Source organism: Python bivittatus, unplaced genomic scaffold (assembly GCF_059951505.1).
Source record: "Python bivittatus isolate LINGU-HERP-01145 unplaced genomic scaffold, Pbiv_v1 ctg000220_np1212, whole genome shotgun sequence".
NCBI classification, from domain to species: Eukaryota; Metazoa; Chordata; class Lepidosauria; order Squamata; family Pythonidae; genus Python; species Python bivittatus.
This window is the reverse complement of record NW_028277048.1, coordinates 21,004,685-21,023,291: the sequence shown is the minus strand read 5'-3', so window position 1 is coordinate 21,023,291 and position 18,607 is coordinate 21,004,685. Positions and strand designations below refer to the sequence as shown.

At 43.0% G+C, this 18,607-nt stretch overlaps 1 protein-coding gene across 1 annotated transcript; it reads left to right on the top strand.

Moving 5' to 3' along the window:
* The first annotated feature begins 4,279 nt into the window (after nucleotides 1-4,279).
* Nucleotides 4,280-13,818, top strand: LOC103055576 (aquaporin-5-like). Its single transcript, XM_025167231.1, has 7 exons — nucleotides 4,280-4,660; nucleotides 5,581-5,745; nucleotides 7,431-7,514; nucleotides 9,182-9,356; nucleotides 12,412-12,557; nucleotides 12,971-13,070; nucleotides 13,760-13,818. Exons 1-7 carry the CDS (start codon nucleotides 4,280-4,282, stop codon nucleotides 13,816-13,818), a joined length of 1,110 nt encoding a protein of 369 aa, XP_025022999.1.
* The last annotated feature ends 4,789 nt before the right edge of the window (nucleotides 13,819-18,607 follow it).

The window sequence follows — 18,607 nt, the reverse complement described above, 5'->3', positions numbered from 1 at the left end:
GAGGTTGTGTCAGCTTCTGTTAGCTTAAGAATTCATTGAAGCATACAATCTGACCTAAACTTTTGCATCCAACTGTATCCATTTATCGGCTTGAATGATTATTGAGAGTCTCCTTTGGTCTAACCCAGTAGAACACGTCTTCGTATGCACACCAGCTTCATTCAGTCATTGTAATAAAAGGTAGATCATTAAGCAAACTCACTAGGTGGTTGACAGTGCTAGTGGTATGTAAACAGGATAGGATGGGATGAAAAGATGCAAGTCCATACTGACAGAAAATTGGATTTGATGATGTCCATTAATGAAATTTGAAAAAAAATAAATAAATTGGGTTGACTCAGTTTGACAAACTGATTTGGACATCCAAACTGTATTGCTTCAGCAGTCAAAATTGTATTGACAATTCAAATTGAATTGGACTTAATTTGCCTCTCCCTACTTTTCCCCCACACGACATAGATGACCTATTTATGACGGAGCCTGTTTTCTGGGCATCTGCATGAAAGATGCAATATGTATAAGCCTTTTAAAAATACTCAGATGCATATTCATCATTGTTTTCCAGGCAACACCACAATAACGCAATGGGTGATGAGCCCAGGAAGGGACATTCCTACCACTGGCAGAGGAGAAACAGCAGAAGTAAAGATCAAAGTGACATTCTGGAATGGGGCAAGTACAAGTCTGTTCTGCCCAGGATGGGGGGATAAAATAAATACAGAGAGAATCATCTGCAGCTTAGGAAGCAAATATTTCCCATCTGGGGCAGGAGCAGAAGAAGCAAAAACAAGCCAGAGGTGAGGTTCCTAGTCCTGTACATTAGGGATGCATCACCTACATCTTATTAATCTCTAAATATGTTCTTGGTGTGGGATTACCCTGGGGCATGTACAAGTGCTGTCACCCAACAAATGTCACACATGAGTCAACAGAGTCCTATCAGTGCTGAAGCAGCATATTGCTGTCTATGTTTCCTCCTAATTCAAGATGCTGATTGGGTCTAAGCCCTCCAAGGTAGACCAAACTTGGAAACCAAAGACACGCAAGCTAATACTATTTTTATGATAAGGTTATAGTAACAGAATCTTGCAAGTCTGATTGTGTCCCCCCCCCCCCCATCTTCATCAGAACTAGGGAGGGTCATGTCTGAGATGCTTTCTCAAATTACATTTCTGCCTTGGACTCAGGTTTCTTTTATCTGACCCTTGTCTTGGTTGCGGCTCTTCCTCCTGTTCCTCAAGGTTGTTCCTTCTTCCCATTGCATTGAGTGATGTAATCATGGTTGCATCCACCAGAACCCTCTTCCCAAGATGCATAAAAGGAGGCTATTATAAGTGGCCCTCTATATGGCAACCCGAATGACTTCTCCTAACGCCAAGGCCATCTTGCTGTCTGGAGAGAGGGGGAATCTTCAACTGTTGGTTTGTGGGTGTTCTAACATTTCATCTAACCATATAATGTAACATTATTGTAACATAAAACGCCAAGAATTTCCTTTCTGTCTAAATATGGCTCAATATATCTGTCATGATTATTCACGATCTAGTTCTAGTTTACCACAGACTTTGTTTTGTTATTTTGCCTGGTTGGTTTTAATGGATTAATCTGGTTTGTTTGAGTGTGAGTGGAGAGAGGTGGAATAAAGGTTTTCAAAGTAAAATAAAAGATCAGATGGCTAAGAGAAGCACCGGTTTTATGCTCTTGGGCATAGGTTTTAAAACTTGTTCAGGTCACAAAACTGTTAGTTGGAAAAAATCCCTGGAACCCTTGATCAAGAGGCAAAGCTCTAGTGATAGAAGAGGGGTTGCATTTGAGTAAACTTTTTCCCCCCTACCCCTGGTCTCTCACAGAGCCTCACCAAGTTCTTGCAGAACCCTAGGGCTCTACAGAACACAGTTTGAAAAACCCGGAACTAGGCACATCTGCATCAGTTTGGATGATAGATGTGTTTTGGGTTGACATTCATGAGCAATTTAATCAGTGCAAAGTCTGGTGTGAGCTGAATTACACACCCTGAACTGATATGCAGTTAGTAACAAAGTTCTGAGCAATGTACATTTAAAAAAAAACAAGCAACAACAATAAAAAGTATTTAAATGTGGAATTTTAAAAAATGCACATTTTAAAATAGAAAGGAAAAGACTTATAGGCGAATATATTCTGAAATGACATGGGCCAGCAAACCACTTCCAAAATCTTGCTGAGAAAACTTCAGGGACTTGTCCAAGCCAGGAGTCAGCACTGATTCAAAAATAACATAGACACTGAGAATAATGCAATTCTGTTTCATGCCTGTTGTTCCTCTGGGCATTCGTTTCAGCCTGAATGAAAACTGAAAAAAGGAGGACTCACTTGGTTAAGTTAAATTAAATTAAATTAAATTAAATTCATCCTACAATATTCTAGTGAGAAGTTCATGAAACCTATCAGAATTCTGAATGTCTTTTAGAAATTCTTCAAGCATTCTGAGATATTTAACCCAAAATTAAAAATTATGGCAGAATTTTACTACTGGGAAAATCTAGGAACAACCTAACAATATGAAGGATCTTTTTGAGAAAATTGGCCATAATCTTATTGAAACTCCCGTAGCCACCCTCAGAATTAAGTATTTCACCTGAGAAGAAATTTCAGCTTTTGCCCTGAATGCTGCTTCAAGTAAAACTTTGGCTCTAATTCCAGTTTTGATTTAAAAAAAAAAAAGTTCTGAGACATGGACTTTAAACATTTTCGGTGGCTGTAGAAGAGATAGGAGTTAGATGCCAAAAATCCTCCAATACACACTCCAGTCCTCATACTTTTTGTGAACTCAGACATCTGAAATCATCATATTTGCTGTTGTAATTGCCACTGGTTCATTGCCATGCTGCTCCTTTTCATCATTTATCTTTTCATTATTCAGGTCCTCGTTTTCAGCTGCCACCTAATAAGATTATTTTTTCACGTTATGTACAACTTACCAAGCAAATATATTAAATGGCCCTTTTGATCTATTCAGTGTCTCAAGTCTGTGAACAAAAATGTCTAAATAGAAGAAATTTCTGAAAGACTATTTGTACCAGTATGCTTTACAAGCATTTCTGCTCCATGCATGCATTATCCATCCTGTTTGGATAATGGGAACTATGAAAATGAAAGACGCATAGCTCGCTCTCAGAAACCAGTAAAGAGCCTGCCCACAGCCTGAATAGGTTTTGTGACATCATCGCATAGGGAAATATGATTGGTATTAGCATAATAGTTCATATCACTCCGATTGGTATGTGCGACTCCAGAAAGCAACATAGCCCAGAGCAGTGGAAGGCAGGATAACTTCAGATCAGCAAAAAAGAGGGGAAACATTTGCTGAGCAGAAAAACATAGTCTGAAAATGGTCCTTGCCCACCAAACCTTCCTCTTTTCATCCCCAAATTTCTGCTAGCGGATGTGCAGCACAAGATACATATTGTGTATAAGATCTTATTTATTTGTTTGTTTAAAATATGCCTGTACTGCCCACTCCCTTAATGGCTCATGACAGCTTTCAGAAAGTGAATCAAAACCACTGAAATACACAAACAATGAATGCACCTTTCAAGCAAATAATTAAAGGGCTAAAATAGCTACAGTTGTGAAAATGATGGATCCAGTTATGAGGTCTGGGTAAACGAGAATGTTTTGAGCCCTCTCCTCAACTGTAATCAGGAGGGTCTTGCTTCAGCTCAAGTAGCTTTCTCTTCTACAACTTGGGCTTTGCCATGGGGAAACCAAAATGAACTGGAGAGGTCACACAGGACCTCCCAAGAGCACCCTGTTGATGAAGACATAGTGGACTATATGAGAGCTTGGTCCTAAGCCAGGAGAAGCTTCATACGTCTCAGCTAGATTCAGAGTTGCATTTATTTGCATGTTGCAAAATAAAATAAGGCAACCACTGCTTCTCAGAGAATGGGAATGAAAAGAAAGACAATAAACAATTGCTTCATAGTTCTAAAAGACTTTTCAAAAGCAGGCCAATACTTTAAGGAGATTTCCCCCTGTTCCCCCAAACTTTAGGGCTTTTTCCTTAGCTATGGAAATTGTTTGGGCTATTTTAGCATCAAAATACAGTAGTTCTAATTCCAAAATTGCCCTCAAGGATGACTGACAGGTTTCTCCTTGGCCCCACCTCCACTAGGTTAAACCCAACCCTTTCTCTCTATAAATGCATGCAGCAGGGCCCAGAAAATTTACTCTTTGCTTGTGGTGCCTACAAATTCCATGTCGATACCCACTTGGTGCCTACTTCTCTGAACCGACTATGGCTACTACTGCTGAAAGACGATCAGAGGTTCTGAGCCCAAGGTTTGCCTGGGCTATTCTAAGTGAATTTGTAGCCACTGCAATCTTTCTTTGTATTGCCTTGGGCTCATCCTTCAACTGGCCTTTGGAGCAGCCTAGCGTCCTCCAGATCTCTTTGGCTTTTGGACTAACCATCACAACCTTGGTTCATATATTTGGTCATATCAGTGGTGCGCATATGAACCCAGTTGTCAGCCTTGCCTACTTTGTCGGGAACCAGATCTCCATCATCCGCTTCGTATTTTATGTGATCCTACAGCTGCTGGGAGCTCTTGCTGGTGCAGGAATCATCTATGCGGTGACACCCATAGACATCCGCAGAACGCTATTCTCCAATGATGTAAGTCTTTCTTTGCCAAAGCCCTCATTAATCTGATAGAAACTTGTGTACATGACTCCCAACCTCTTGCACGGAGTCAATGAATGAACATAAGCCTAATGGGCAATTCTTTAAGAGCCCCTCTGACCTTGCCAAATACTCCTATGTTATAGGTAACAGGTGCTCTGCTGAGGAATTAACCAAAGGTTGATAAGTTGTGATATCTAGCAGGATCTGATTTCCCAAAATTCCCTTCTGAAGCAACTTTCCACAACAGAAGCATCAATCTGGTTTTGTTGCGAGCATTTAGAGTTGACATGTATTTAGGCTGTGAGATGTTTTCCTTTTAAAAAAAGAAGGGAAGATAATAACAAATTATTATGCATAATTGTTAGGTAGAACCTTTACATGTAAAGCCAGTGTACAGCACTTGTGAGTATTAGAAGAGAGGAACAGGCAAGGTTGTTGCCTTTGGGATCTTCTTGTGGGACAACAGGATGGCACAGAGGCATTTAAAGAAGACCCAGGCAAGGGAGCTGAAGCTTTGGAGTTCACAGACAGTGATGGCCCTGCAGTGGCAAGGAAGAGAGTCTACCACTGCTGTGGTGCCCTCGGGGGAGCCCCCCCAATACACTGGTATCATATGATTGAATCAGCAGCCTGCCACTCACACTTAGGGAAGTAATTTCTTCTGAAACAGTGAGCAACTTCTGCAACAATTATTGAAGAACCCCACACACATCATAGAACCTGCAGCCAAAGTTGGGGGGGGGGAAATGAAGATGTCCCGCTGAGTACAATGGAGTTTATTTCCTAATAACATATCTTTGGGAAGACAGCATCAAGACTATGCTAGTGGGAAATTTACAAGGGCACAGGGACAAGTTGTGGATGTTGTGCCTGTGTTTTTTTCTTAACTCACCTTTCTTACCCTTTGGCAGGTCTCCAAAGACATATCCTCAGGTCAAGCCCTTGTGGTGGAGATCATTCTCACCTTTTCTGTGGTTATGTGCATCTTTTCTGTTACTGATAAGCGCAGGTGTGAGAGCAGGGGCAATTCGGCATTGTCTATCGGCTTGGCTGTCTCCATGGCTCACCTTGTTGGGGTGAGTCCCTTTATTTTATTCTTCACCGGTTGGTAAGCAGAAGGGTTCACTTGTAGGAGACCCAGCAGAAGGCATCTCCCCATTAAAGAAATATGAAAGAAAGGGCGCAGGAGTTAAGCAAGATTTGATGAAAATCGAGGAGAGGGATCATTCTTTGTGTCGATTTGTTTGGGTTTTGTTTTTATAATGTGACATTTCAATCTGATCAAAAGTTGATTTGTTGATTTGTTTTTAAAGCAAGGCATTACTTGGGAAGGCAAAGTAGGAGGCCAAATGGTTTTGAGAGTCTCTAGGTCAGTGTTTCTCCAACTTGCCCACTTTAAGATGGGTGGACTTCAACTCCCAGAATTCCCCAGCCAGCCATGCTGGCTGGGGAAATCTGGGAGTTGAAGTCCACCCATCTTAAAGTGGGCAAGTTGGAGAAACACTGCTCTAGGTCCTCTCAGGATTTTATCTACATCTGAAGGTAAACTGAAAACAAACTTGGTGACAGAAAAACTTGCAGAAAAGAAACACAGAGAAGCCACAGATATTTTGACACAGCTAATGAAATTTCTGACAGGGTGTTTTTGGCATCCTTAATTAGTACCAAAACAGTTCAGTTCAGAAATCAATATAATAAACATCCTTGACTCAGAAGCCCTATGCAGAATAGGTCTGCCTTAATATTGTCATTAAAGCGTAGAGATGAAACCCATGTTTATGCAAACAGTAGCTAATTGTATCTGGATTTATTTACAGGAGAGTCTTTTCCTCTCAATTTCCACAGAGGAAAACGATGAGTTGGAATGTGCATTTAACCCAATAAACACATGAGCTGGAATGATAATTTTGTTTCCGTCCTTTGTATTATCTTTACAAATGTGTGGCGTTCTAATGAATACAGTATTAATGAAGGCGTTACCAAGCAAGCAAAAGAGGGCAGGATCTAATTTATATGTATACATGCAAATTTAGAAATAGTTTATATGATTTCAATAGAATTTCAAAACCACTCAGATAACAAGTGGGTGATTATGGCCGGATGTGTCATATCTGCTCAGTTGACTGTCTAAATGGATAACTTCAGCCTCATAATTTATTATCTTTAAACTGGATTTGGCAAATTGTCCGCTGCCTCCATATATGGGATCCCTCGATATAGAGAGATGTTCCCTATAGAGACACATACATGGCAACCTTGCATGTTTCTGACAGGGATCAACACAGCTTCCGCTGTTGTACTGAAAAGTACTGCTGGATGCCAAATAGCAAGACCGTTCTACATTTATACCCACAGGGGAAAGCTGGAGGAAGTGTCTTTAGAAAGCTTATGGCAGTATGTTGTTGCAATGGGCAGCAAGAAATGGGGAATATCCTGGGCAGTGAAGTTTATCTAAGTGAGGCAAAGAATCTCCACAGAGAAGGCAGTAATAAACTATGCAGGACATGTTCGATGTAGGGGGCAAGGTAAGAGAAAAGGCCCCCGTGAATAGAATACTTGAAGTCAATGTTTCTCAAGCTGGGAAACTTTGAGATGTGTGGACTTCAGCTCCTAGAATTCTTAGCAATGGTTATGCCAGCTGGGCTATTCTGGGAGTTGAAGTCCACACATCTGGAAGTTGCCCAGATTGGGAAACACTGCTTTAGTATCCTGACAGACGATCACCACCAATCTAATCTCATGCCTTTTCTGCCTTCGACAGATTTATTATACTGGCTGCTCCATAAATCCAGCAAGATCCTTTGCCCCTGCTGTCATACTGGGAACATTCAGTCAGTGTCACTGGGTAAGATTCTGCTTTTGGACTCCTTCAGCCCAGATCTTCATTTGTCAGCCTAGATTACATAAACTTCCTTCATACCAGAATCCATCCACTGATAAGCCGCCTTCTAGCCCCATCCATTAGATGCTTTATTGGTCAAGAGTCTTAACCCTGGTTTCGATTTGAAGATTTTGAAAACAGTGGCAAGATTTAGAGCCCTAGTCAGTAATGAAGTCAAAGCAGGGGAAAGCCTTGGAGGGCCTAGAGCTGTTGAGAGTTGGGCAGTATACAGGTTTAATAGTTATTTCCCAGTCTAAGGCTACAACTGTTTTATTTCAAGCTCTCAAGTTCTCTGGGCCTGAACAAAAAGGATTTCACCACTTGAAAAACAGATTCTGACCACTTGCTAGCACCAAAGGTTTATAAGGGACCTAATCGATTTGGGAGAAACACTCAAGCCCTGGATAATCTAGAATTTGCTCTGAAATTGATTCATAGGAATGGGGAACTATCACCAAAAATGAGTAAATATATGACTGGTACAGAGGACAAACAAGACACCAATATGCATAGTATTCTTAAGTTAATATTTAGAAATAGTTGTTGTTATTTCAATAGATATACCAGTGTTTCTCAACCTTGCCAACTCTAAGATGTGTGGACTTAAACTCCCAGAATTCCCCAGCTGCCATAACCATTGCTAAGAATTCTAGAAGCTGAAGTCCACACATCTCAAAGTCCACACGTCTTAGAGTTGCTAAGGTTGAGAAACACTGAGATATACTATGCACCCACTATGGTGGGGAAAACTGTCCAAGTCACCCATGTGCCTACTCTGTTATCCTGGTGCTCTCTGGAGGTGGGCAGTTTCATTCTGCTTTGCCTTCTTACAGTTCTTTGGTTTTAGACAGGCCTTCAAACAGACGATGCTGATCCTCAATAGCCCTTATGAGCTACTGTAATGCCATTTCTCCCTTTGCTCCAAGAATAACTCACAACTAATCATGAGAACCAATTTGGTGTAGTGATTAAGCAATCAGATTAGAAGCCAGGAGACTGTGAGTTATAATCCTGCCTTAAACACAAAGCCAACTAGGTGACTTTGGGCTAGTCATTCTCTCTCAGCCCTAGGAAGGAGGCAAGGGCAAACCACTTCTGAAAACTTGCTAAGAAAACTGCAGGGACTTGTCCATGCAGTGGCCAAGAGTCAAGACTGACTTGAAGGCATACAAAAAATCAAACCCCCGTGCTACACAGTGACTCTTTATTCTATTTCCACTATCTAAATTTTGCTCCAATGTTGTCAGCACTTTTAGTGTACTATATATACTTCAAGTTTTAAATGGTTGTTTCAGAGAAGCAAATATATCACTGCTTAGGAAAACAGCCAAGAAGCACGGGCTAAGCAGAGCAAATGAAATAAAATATGAAGACCAGAGGGAGAACTGCAGAACATACTTTGTCTTCAGAACATACTTGGCCATGAAGCATGTGGAAAGGAGACAGAACCATGGCAGCTAGGTGGAAATTGCTGGTTCTTCTCAGGTGTCAAAATATCTGGGTTAGACCTGCTTCTTGGTGGTTTGCCTAGCAACAGAATGTCTAACCCAAGGTATGCAATGGATCCCTGGCCTGATGAAGCAACATTTTTGTATTCTTAAAAGCTGCTTTTCATTTGCTTCTTTCTGCAGGTCTTCTGGATGGGACCTACCGTAGGCGCTCTCTTGGCTGCTGTAGTTTACAACTATATTCTACTCCCCCAGAGACTGAGCAGGGAGGAGAGACTGGCTATTTTTAAAGGTTACTGTGTTCCTGAAGGAGATCTGCAATACCCACCAAGAAATAGGAATGAAACACAGTGGGAAAGTAAGTGTACTGAGTGATCATATCAAATTGGTGTGAATGGCATCACCACCCACCACCCATTCTTACTAAAATGATGCAGAACACCGAGAAATAATGTCCTACCATTGCAAGGAAAAGAGTAAATTCAGATGCCCCAAATTAAATTCTAACCTAATGCTGCACCCACTTAGTTCACAGGCAGCCATGGGATTTAACCCCATGTTTAAATCCTGTTTGCCACCCAGCAGATTAATAATAGGATCTGCCATGACTGCCAAATATTCATAAATTTCCTTGGCCTGCCAACCAAGATTTGTTATGATTTCCCCCATCCAGGGAGAGATCCTACTCAGTGTTTCCAATCTATGGGACCTGCAGCTACCTGCCTTCCCTATCTAAATTTGCCAGCTGTCTCTAGAGGTCACTGCCCACATTGACTGCAGCATCAAACACTGGGGGAAGAACTACATAGCTGCTCTCAGAAGACCATAAGCTAGCCAGCCAAATGAGTTTATGACTGTCCATGTAGGCAGACGCTAGCTACCCTAATGGAATGAACAAACATATAGGCAGCATATAGAAATCAAGCCTTCTATTTATGCCAGCCCCAGGGTTTAAAACCTAGGCCTTTTCCTCCCATTATTTTGACTCTATGGACTTTGGGACATTCTTTTCCCTTCCTTGAGAGTCAAAGACATCTGTTCAATGTTTATGGTTATGTCTGGCTTGGTTCCTACCTTGTCAGCTCAAGCACTGATAGGCATTCCTCTCAGGTACTTTTGAAAAACAGTACTGTGTCTGTAATTGTGCATCCTAGGACCCCTTAAATTGTTCTGTTGTCCTAAGGTGTCCCATCTTCAGTATTGAAGTAAGGCCCAGCTATAGTCCAACTGGCTTCTCAGGGTGGGAACATCTATCCACCTCAGACAGCAAAACATTAGTTCAGCCCTACCTTCTACTTTGACTCATTTCCTCATTCTGAGTTTCTTCTGCCCAAGTTGCAGCAATGGGGATAACAGCTGGTGGTTCTGGCCAAAAAAGTTCTATTCTGAACTGACATGGTTATTCCACTTTGCTGAAGCTGAAAGGATGTTCCTATAATGCTTTGTCACCTCTAAGGATGGAAGAAATAATCTGATTGGCTTTAGGGCCCGGGTAGACCAAACACAGTGTTTTGTGACCAATTATATATTTCACATTCATCTGGGGGGACAACAGAAGCATCTGTGGAACCTGCCCATTAGTGCATGCATATGATGTTGCAATGGTTATACAAAAGTGGTAGAGTTTGTGTTGTGACATTGCAACACATTTTGTCATCCCCCCACCCCTGCCTCTCCTGTGGATGCCCATAACTGGTGATAGTTAGATACAGATAGACTTTCATAGACATACATTCACACAAACATCCAACTGTGTCAGTGAGGCACAATATTTTTTCAGGGAAGAATAATATCCAGGAAACTCAGTTTCCATGTTTTGTCTTACTGCTACTGCTGGGGTTTACATAGGAAAGAAAAAAAGGACAGTCCACATATTTTCAAAATAAATAAGCAAAACACTACCACAAGGAAAGTAGGACACAGCAACAATAACTGCATGGGCAAATCATTTGCACAACTCTGCAAATGATTGGGGTAACTGGTAAGTTGTGTTATGCGGTTCTAAATCTTGATTGAAAATGAAAGATCATGAGAATACGGTTCAGGGGGTCTCCAGAAGCAACTGTCCCATGTGTGTGTGCATGCCTCTGGGGCAGTAATATCTCTACTATATTATGTTTGGCTCACTTAAAAAGAAGTACTAACCGTCTGCCATTTTCCAGACCCCACAGCTCAGGAGGCTCACCCCATGAACTACACTTCACCCATGTAATTTGCAAAGCTTTGCAGAGTGATGCTTACTTACCTCCCTGAGAAGAGATGTCCATCAAGTCTCATATTCCTCAAAAGCCCCTGTGACCATCAAAGACTAGGCACTGCACTGGAGAGGAAGCAAGCAGAAGTTCACGCTGTGAAGAAGGAGATCACTCCTCTCTCAAAGCCATCATATCTTCTCGCTGAGCCCCATTCACTTGTAAGCATTTCCATTTCAAAACCATGACTCAAACTCTTCTTTGGATTGTGGAATTAGTCAGGCAGCAGTTGTGGGGTATGTAATATAGAAAGTTAATGGTGTACCAGATGTTCTTTCTATTAAACAAAATTGTGGTTAATAATCCAGAAAATGAACTTTTATGTTTCTCTATATCCATTAAAAGTAAATTGGTGGAAGTGACTATTGTTTTTCCCTTGCTTTATATGTCACTTTGAGAGCCTTTTTGACAGAAAATATGGCTGATAATATAAATAAAATATTAGCACAATCCTCGTGCTTGGTGATCCCTTTATGCCTTGAATAATTTAGGAAGTATAATCGTTTTCTTGTTTATTTAAAGAATTCATATGCCATTTCTGCATTTTTATAAATCCACCAAAAAACTATAAATAAAAGCAATGAAAGAGCCAAACAAAATCACACACACACACACACAGACGCCGAACCAGACCAAAGGCCTATCTATTCCAACAGTTTATTTTCTCTCAGTAACCAAATGATCCTTAATGCTACCAATACATGGATGAAAGTAGATAGATCCTTTTCATTAGGAAAAGTTACAGCAGTCGAACCAGTTCAGTCTGAGGAAAGTACTTGTGGGTACCACCCAGTGTCTGTATTCAGGACATCCTACAAATTCTCTGAACCTAAATCTGAAACCGGAGTGTAGCTCCCACCAAAAAAGATTGAATATCTCTGACAGGATCCATTTCTCTATCTGCAAATCCATCACATCACAAAGGAAGTTGGCTTAAGGGATCTTTTTTACCATCCTCGTTATGATATTTCACTTCAGGAGGAAGTTCCACATTCAGTTGGTTTTTTTCTTTATGTGAAATCTGGTGTCAGCGTGAGGATATGAAGATTGGGTCCACCCTGAATAAAAGAGCATTGACATTTGCTTGGAAATTAGCTTTTATCAAAATAAAATTAGTCTATAATAACGCCTCCCTCATCTTAATCTGTGATTAAATCACAGATGAGAGGACTGACCTGGAGTGCATTAATGGGATCTGGATGGTCATGGAGATTGGGGTTTCCCCTTTCAGAGATGTGCCTATCTTGGTTTTGGGTACAGCATCAGGCAGGAACTTGGGTGGAGCAGCTATTTGGGATATACCACTGGTATTCAAAGACACTGACCCACAGATAACTGGTAATGAGACCCTGTTTCTTAAGCTGTTGGGGTTGTTGCTGCTGTACCGGCCTCTCTGCTGCATAGCAATCTCCCTGCCTGAGTAACTTGGTTCCATGGCCAGACTGGCAGTAGAATTTCTCAGAATTTCTTAATTTCTATTGTTTGAAGTAATTTGATCTGCCTTCTCTGGGAGGTGGAGTCTGAGGTATTGTAGCTCAGAATTTCATGGTCACCATGACAGCCATGGACCTGACCCAGGTTCCTGAGGGCCCATCACGTAACAGTGGTCACACACCTGATCTGTTTTCCTTGTTCGGGCACTGGCAGCAGCCTCTGGAATTGGGGGAGATCACCATCATTCCCATGTCATAGTCAGGTCACTTTCTGATTTCCATCCCAGATGCCTAAGGAGGATTTCCAGAAGGAGCTTGGGGTTGTTCCTGAAGGTCTGATGCACAGACCAACCAAGGCCGTCATCACCACTTGGAATGAGAGGGCAGGTGAGGCCTTGGATCTGATTGCACTATGCTGCCTCTCTCCTCCTGTGGATGCTGGGGCTTCCCTCAGCTTACAAAGGAGCTGTGGAAGATGAAATAGGAGAAGAGAGGTCTGTCACTGGAGGACAACAAGGGGTGAACTCAGCCAAGCACAACCTAGAGCTGCTATTAAGGCCTACCTTGTGGCAGTAAGGGCAGTATTTCTCTTATTATGTCCATAGATAGTCATTCAGTGACCCTGTTTAGAGATATCTGGGTCTTCCTTGGGAAGGTGGAACCAAGTTTCACCTGCAGGGCCACTGAGAGGAATATTCTAGACATCTGTTGGATAAAGTTGCTCAGATTCACTCCAAGCTGTACTCCAGTCCTGAGGCAGGTCCCAGGAAGATGACTGAGGCCCAATCTGGCTTGGTTATCTGAGATGAGTTTGAACCTGTTAGTCCTGGTGAAGCAGACAGGGTTCTTGGAACTGTGAGTTCAGCCACCTGTGTTTTAGATCCATGTTCCTCCTGGTTAGTGATAGCTTTCTGGGAGACAACATGTGGTTGGGTCCTGGTGGTGGTGGATTCATCCTTGAGGAGGGGGTAGTTTTGCCATCCATCAAAGAAGCACTGATTTTCCTCCTGAAGAAGCCACTGTTGGACCTAACCATTTGGACAACTTTCGTCCTGTCTCCAACCTTCTCTTTTTAGAGAAAGTAGAGAAGGTGGTCACACTGCAATTTCAGAGAAACCTGGAGGAAACAGATTAACTGGGCCCCTTTCAGTCTGGTTTCAGGTCTGGGTATGAAACCGAATCAGCATTGATCATGCTTGTGGATGACATCTGGTGGGAAAACTGGAGAGGTCAGGTATTTAGTTGGAGCCTGGGTGGTTGTGATTTTGAGTATTGTCCACTGGCTTTTTACCTTGTTTGTCCTTGCAGTCTTATGTTGCTTTGAGGTAATTTTGGCTTTTTGCCAATTCCTTTGGGATGGGCAGCCATATAAATTGAATCAAATAAATAAATAAGATTATTCTAGTATTTATAGTTACAGATAAGGGTCCTGAAAAGAAAGTGAACTAAAGCAATGGCCAGTGGCCCTATAAAAGAAACTATTCACTAGGTGAGCAAGATTATTAAAGCAATCAATCTATTTATACTAGTGATTGATCATAGTGATTCAGATATGTATTGGACTCCTGGCTGAGATATCTATCTCTCCACTCCAGATGTGATCTTTCCTGGATCAAGTTCTGACAACAGTGACTCATGCTCTTATAATGTTGCATCTGAAGTATTCCAATCCACTTTACTTGGTGCTGCCCTTCAGGATTTTTCAGAAGCTGCAGCTGGTGCAAAATGCAGCTGTCTGCTTGCTGATGGTCAGAACTATCACAGCAGGATAACATCTATATTGGCTTCCAGGTCCAATTAAAGTTGCTGGTCATTACTTATATTCCCTTTACGGTCCTCACTGTTTGCCAGACCATCTGCTCCAAGCTGAATCTCCCCATCCAGTATCCGCTGCTTCAGAGGGCAAATTCTCAAGAGGGAGGAGGTCTGGAGACACGTCTTCTTGGGCATGTCCTTCTTACTCAGGAGCAGTTAATTCCCCACCCCACCCCAAAATCAGGTTGCCCCAATCCTTGTTGATACTTTGGAAAGCTGCCAAGATGGTTCTTTGCTGTAGAATTTTTGAAGCAAAGCGTTCCGTGTAATTGGGGGAGCTGCTCTGAATCTTTCTGAGATATAATTCTCTGACATTATTAACAGATGCTGTTTCATTTTAGTGTATGGTTTTATTGGTTTTATTAAATGTAAACTGGCCTTTGATGAGAAGGTGTACATATGGAGAGAGAGAGAGAGAGAGAGAGAGAGATCAGGTTTGGAGCTGTAGATTTGCAGAGAAGTGTCTTGAATATGCACTATATGGGAAGGTGCAAATATCTACTGTATAGAAATAAAGGAACAGGGTTCACACCTCTCTGTGGGAGATTCATTCCCTTCTCTTCTCACCATGAACAGAGGTCAGCAAGCCAGAGCTGCACACAGGGCCCAACAACTCATTTGCATGCTCTCTTTATGCCGAGGGATGCTGCACAGTGAAATTCAGTAGCACAATGGCCATCTGCTGTGGTGAGATTTGGACCTTTTATATATGCGTGCATGTGCATATATGTGTGGTTTAAGAGCAGGGAAGGGGAGGAGTTTGTCTTTGAAAGGCCTCCCAATCCCATCCCACCCAAAGCCAAAAAAGAGCCCCCACCTCCCCCCATGGCTCTGTCCCTTCTAGTGACATCACCATGCTTTCAGAAGGTCAGCCCACTAAGTTACAGTTCTGACTTCACAACATTGTCATTCCTTGTGCTGGAAAGGTAAAGACTGCTTTGAGTCAAGCTCAGCTCCTGGAAATATGTCAATAATATTGTCCAAACCCACTATCTGGCTTAAAAGGGTGAACTTGAAAGGAGACGGTCTTGAAAAAAGAGAGAAATGTAAATCCTAAGGATTAAGAAGGCAGCTTGAGTGTTTGACAGCATAGTGCATATTGCTCCTCTTGGGTGCGATGCATGTAACAGTATGCTGGCTTGTGGGGTACACTCTAGAGCAGCGTTTCTCCACCTTGAGAACTTTAAGATGTAAAAAATTCAATTCCCACAATTCCCCAGCCAGCCATGCTGGAGAATTGTGGGAGTTGAAGTCCACACATCTTAAAGTTCCCAAGGTTGAGAAACACTGCTCTGGATTATCGATCCCAACTTGCATAGAATACTGTAAGCATGCTTGGGGTAAGAGTAGGCTTTGATTGTGTATGTGGCATACTGACCAAAATGTGCCCAGTACTGCTCTTAATATTAGCGGGTATATTTCATGGGGTACAAGTAAGACTGGTAATCTAGGCTGGGGGTTTTCAAACTGCGTTCCACAGAACTCACGGGTTCCACAAGAACCTGAATGGGTTCTGCAAGGGATTAAGGAGAAATAAACCTTGAATGCCCTGGTCTTGAATATCTATTCAGCCATCCCATTCACTCCCACCTTGACCCTGTTCTTCACTTGTCGCTGCACGTTACCAGCATTTGTCATCACCAGCGTTCGGCAGCCATCCACCCAGCAGGTGGTTGGCTGCCTTTCCTCACCACCACTCAAGTCTTCTGCCTTCCCGCATGTCCGTGCACAAAATCCAGCTTCCTTCCTGTCCTTCAACAATTCTGACAAACTTTTCTCCAGGCAGCTGATGTTTTCTAAAGGGCAGAAAGAGTTAAAAACCCAGCAGTGAATCCCTCCCTCCCACTTCACTTTCCACATTGCAGATCGTATTTGCGTGCATACGTGTGTGTGCCTCCAAAGGGGCCTGATTAATCATCAAGGTGGCATCCTATGCCCACCTCCTTAGGAGAAAGTCCCACTGTGCTACGTGGGAATTAATTACGAAACTCAGGATCACACTGCTCAGCTGCAGTGTGCGTGTGCCTCAAACACTTTGGAGTGGGACGTCCTCTGGGTAGACATATTTGAAAATTGCATTTGCAAGGGCAGACAGGCAGACCACCAGATTTTGGACTACAACTCCCGTGATCCCTTAATGGGAGTTGAGGTCCAAAAGCACTGGAGGGCAGCAGGTTGCCTATCCTTGGTGTTGTTACAACTGGGGGAAATATCATAGACCGTTATATTGCGGGGTGTGACCTTCTACCTCTTCCTCCTCCTGTTGTCTTGGCATTACGACAATATTGCAGGATCCTCTGACAAAAAGTGGCTATGTATTTGGTCCAGGGATCCAGCCAATCAGCAATGCCCACTTTCAGCATCCTTTGTATCTTCCACCAACATGATGTCCTCCAGATGTCGTAGAGCCACCACTGGTAGAATTCTCATGGCATTCATACTTTTAAGAACAACGCTACCTGGTAACCATTTTTGGACTTTTTGCGAGATACGGGAAAAAATGAAATTTTGTTGTATGGATTTTATGATTAGAAATAATATGGATCAATAGAAATAATGGAAGTTATGTTTTAACCTTAGAGTAAGAGCTGGATGTATATTGTTACTTATATCTGTTGTGAGGAGAGTCAGAAGTCAATTCTTTTTTTTTTCCTTTGATTTTATTTATTTATTTATTTATTTATTTACTTTTTAAATTTCTCACTCACCCATCTCCCCCCAATGGGGGAACTCTGGGTGACTCACACCGAACATTAAAAACATAAATATATATAGATACATAAAACATCAATTTAAAAACATTTCTAAAAAAGGGAAAGGAGAGTCCAAGAAAATGAAAAGTCTGAGGCTGAAGACAGGAGGCCTCTATGGGGCTAGCCATCCCCACGCTTGAGGTATTCCCTTCCCACCCCAGGCCAAGTGGCAGAACCAGGTCTTCAAAGCCCTACAGAAGGCCAGGAGTGAGGGGGCCAATCGCACCTCTGGGGGCAGAATGTTCCAAGGAGCGGGGGCTACCGCAGAGAAGGCCCTGCCTTCTGGACCCCGCTAATCAAATTCTTTTACTGAGGGGGTCTGAAGCATGCCCCCTCTGTGTGATCAGGTGGGACGGGTTGAAGTCACAGGGGAGAGGCAGTCCCTTAGGTAACCTGGTCCCATGCCATGTAGGGCTTTAAAAGTGATAACCAACACCTTGAACTGGACCCAGAAGCAAAGTGTCCCCCAATGCAGCTCACGGAGCCGTGGCGTTACATGGACCCTCCTTGGGGCTCCAAAAATAGCCCGTGTGGCTGCATTCTGGACCAGCTGTAGCTTCCAGATACTCTTCAAGGGTAGCCCCATGTAGAATGCATTGCAGTAGTCTATCTGGGAGATAACAAGGGCATGAGTGACTGTTCGAAGGGCATCCCGATCCAGGAAAGGGCGTAACTGGTGCACAACCTGAAGTTGTGCAAAGGCCCTCCTTGCCATGGCTGCCACCTGCTCTTCAAGCAGTAGCCGTGAGTCTAGGAGGACACCCAGATTACGCACTGGGTCTGTCTGGGGCAGTGCTACCCCATCCAAGACCAACGATGACAACATCCCGGATACAGAGGAGCCATTAACCCACAGCCACTCCGTCTTGCCAGGGTTCAGCTGGAGCCTCTTGTTCCCCATCCAGACCCTCACAGCCTCCAGGCACCGCGAAAGGGCGGTCACGGCATCACTTACCTCACCTGGGGTGGAGATGTATAATTGAGTATCATCAGCATACTGATGATACCTCATCCCATGATGACGGATGATCTCACCCAGCGGTTGCATGTAGATGTTGAAAAGGAGTGGAGAGAGAACCGAACCCTGCGGCACCCCACAGAGGAGGGGCTGAGGATGGGACCTCTCGCTCCCTATCACCACCGACTGGGACCAACCCTGAAGAAAGGAGGTGAACCAGCACAAAACTGTGCCACCCACCCCCAAATCCCTGAGCCATCCCAACAGGATACCATGGTCGACGGTATCGAAAGCCGCTGAGAGATCAAGGAGAGCAAGGATGGTCGCACTTCCACCATCCCGCTCCTGCCAGAGATCTATTTCCCCTCTATTTCCTCATCTGTTTCTTGTTTTTCACA

Bases quoted from the DNA above. Each gene is read 5' to 3' on its own strand.
- LOC103055576 (XM_025167231.1), top strand. From the start codon at position 4,280: ATGGCTACTACTGCTGAAAGACGATCAGAGGTTCTGAGCCCAAGGTTT. The intron at 4,661-5,580 runs GTAAGTCTTTCT...ACCCTTTGGCAG, and splicing joins GAACGCTATTCTCCAATGAT to GTCTCCAAAGACATATCCTC. The intron at 13,071-13,759 runs GTGAGGCCTTGG...TTCTCTTTTTAG, and splicing joins CACTTGGAATGAGAGGGCAG to AGAAAGTAGAGAAGGTGGTC.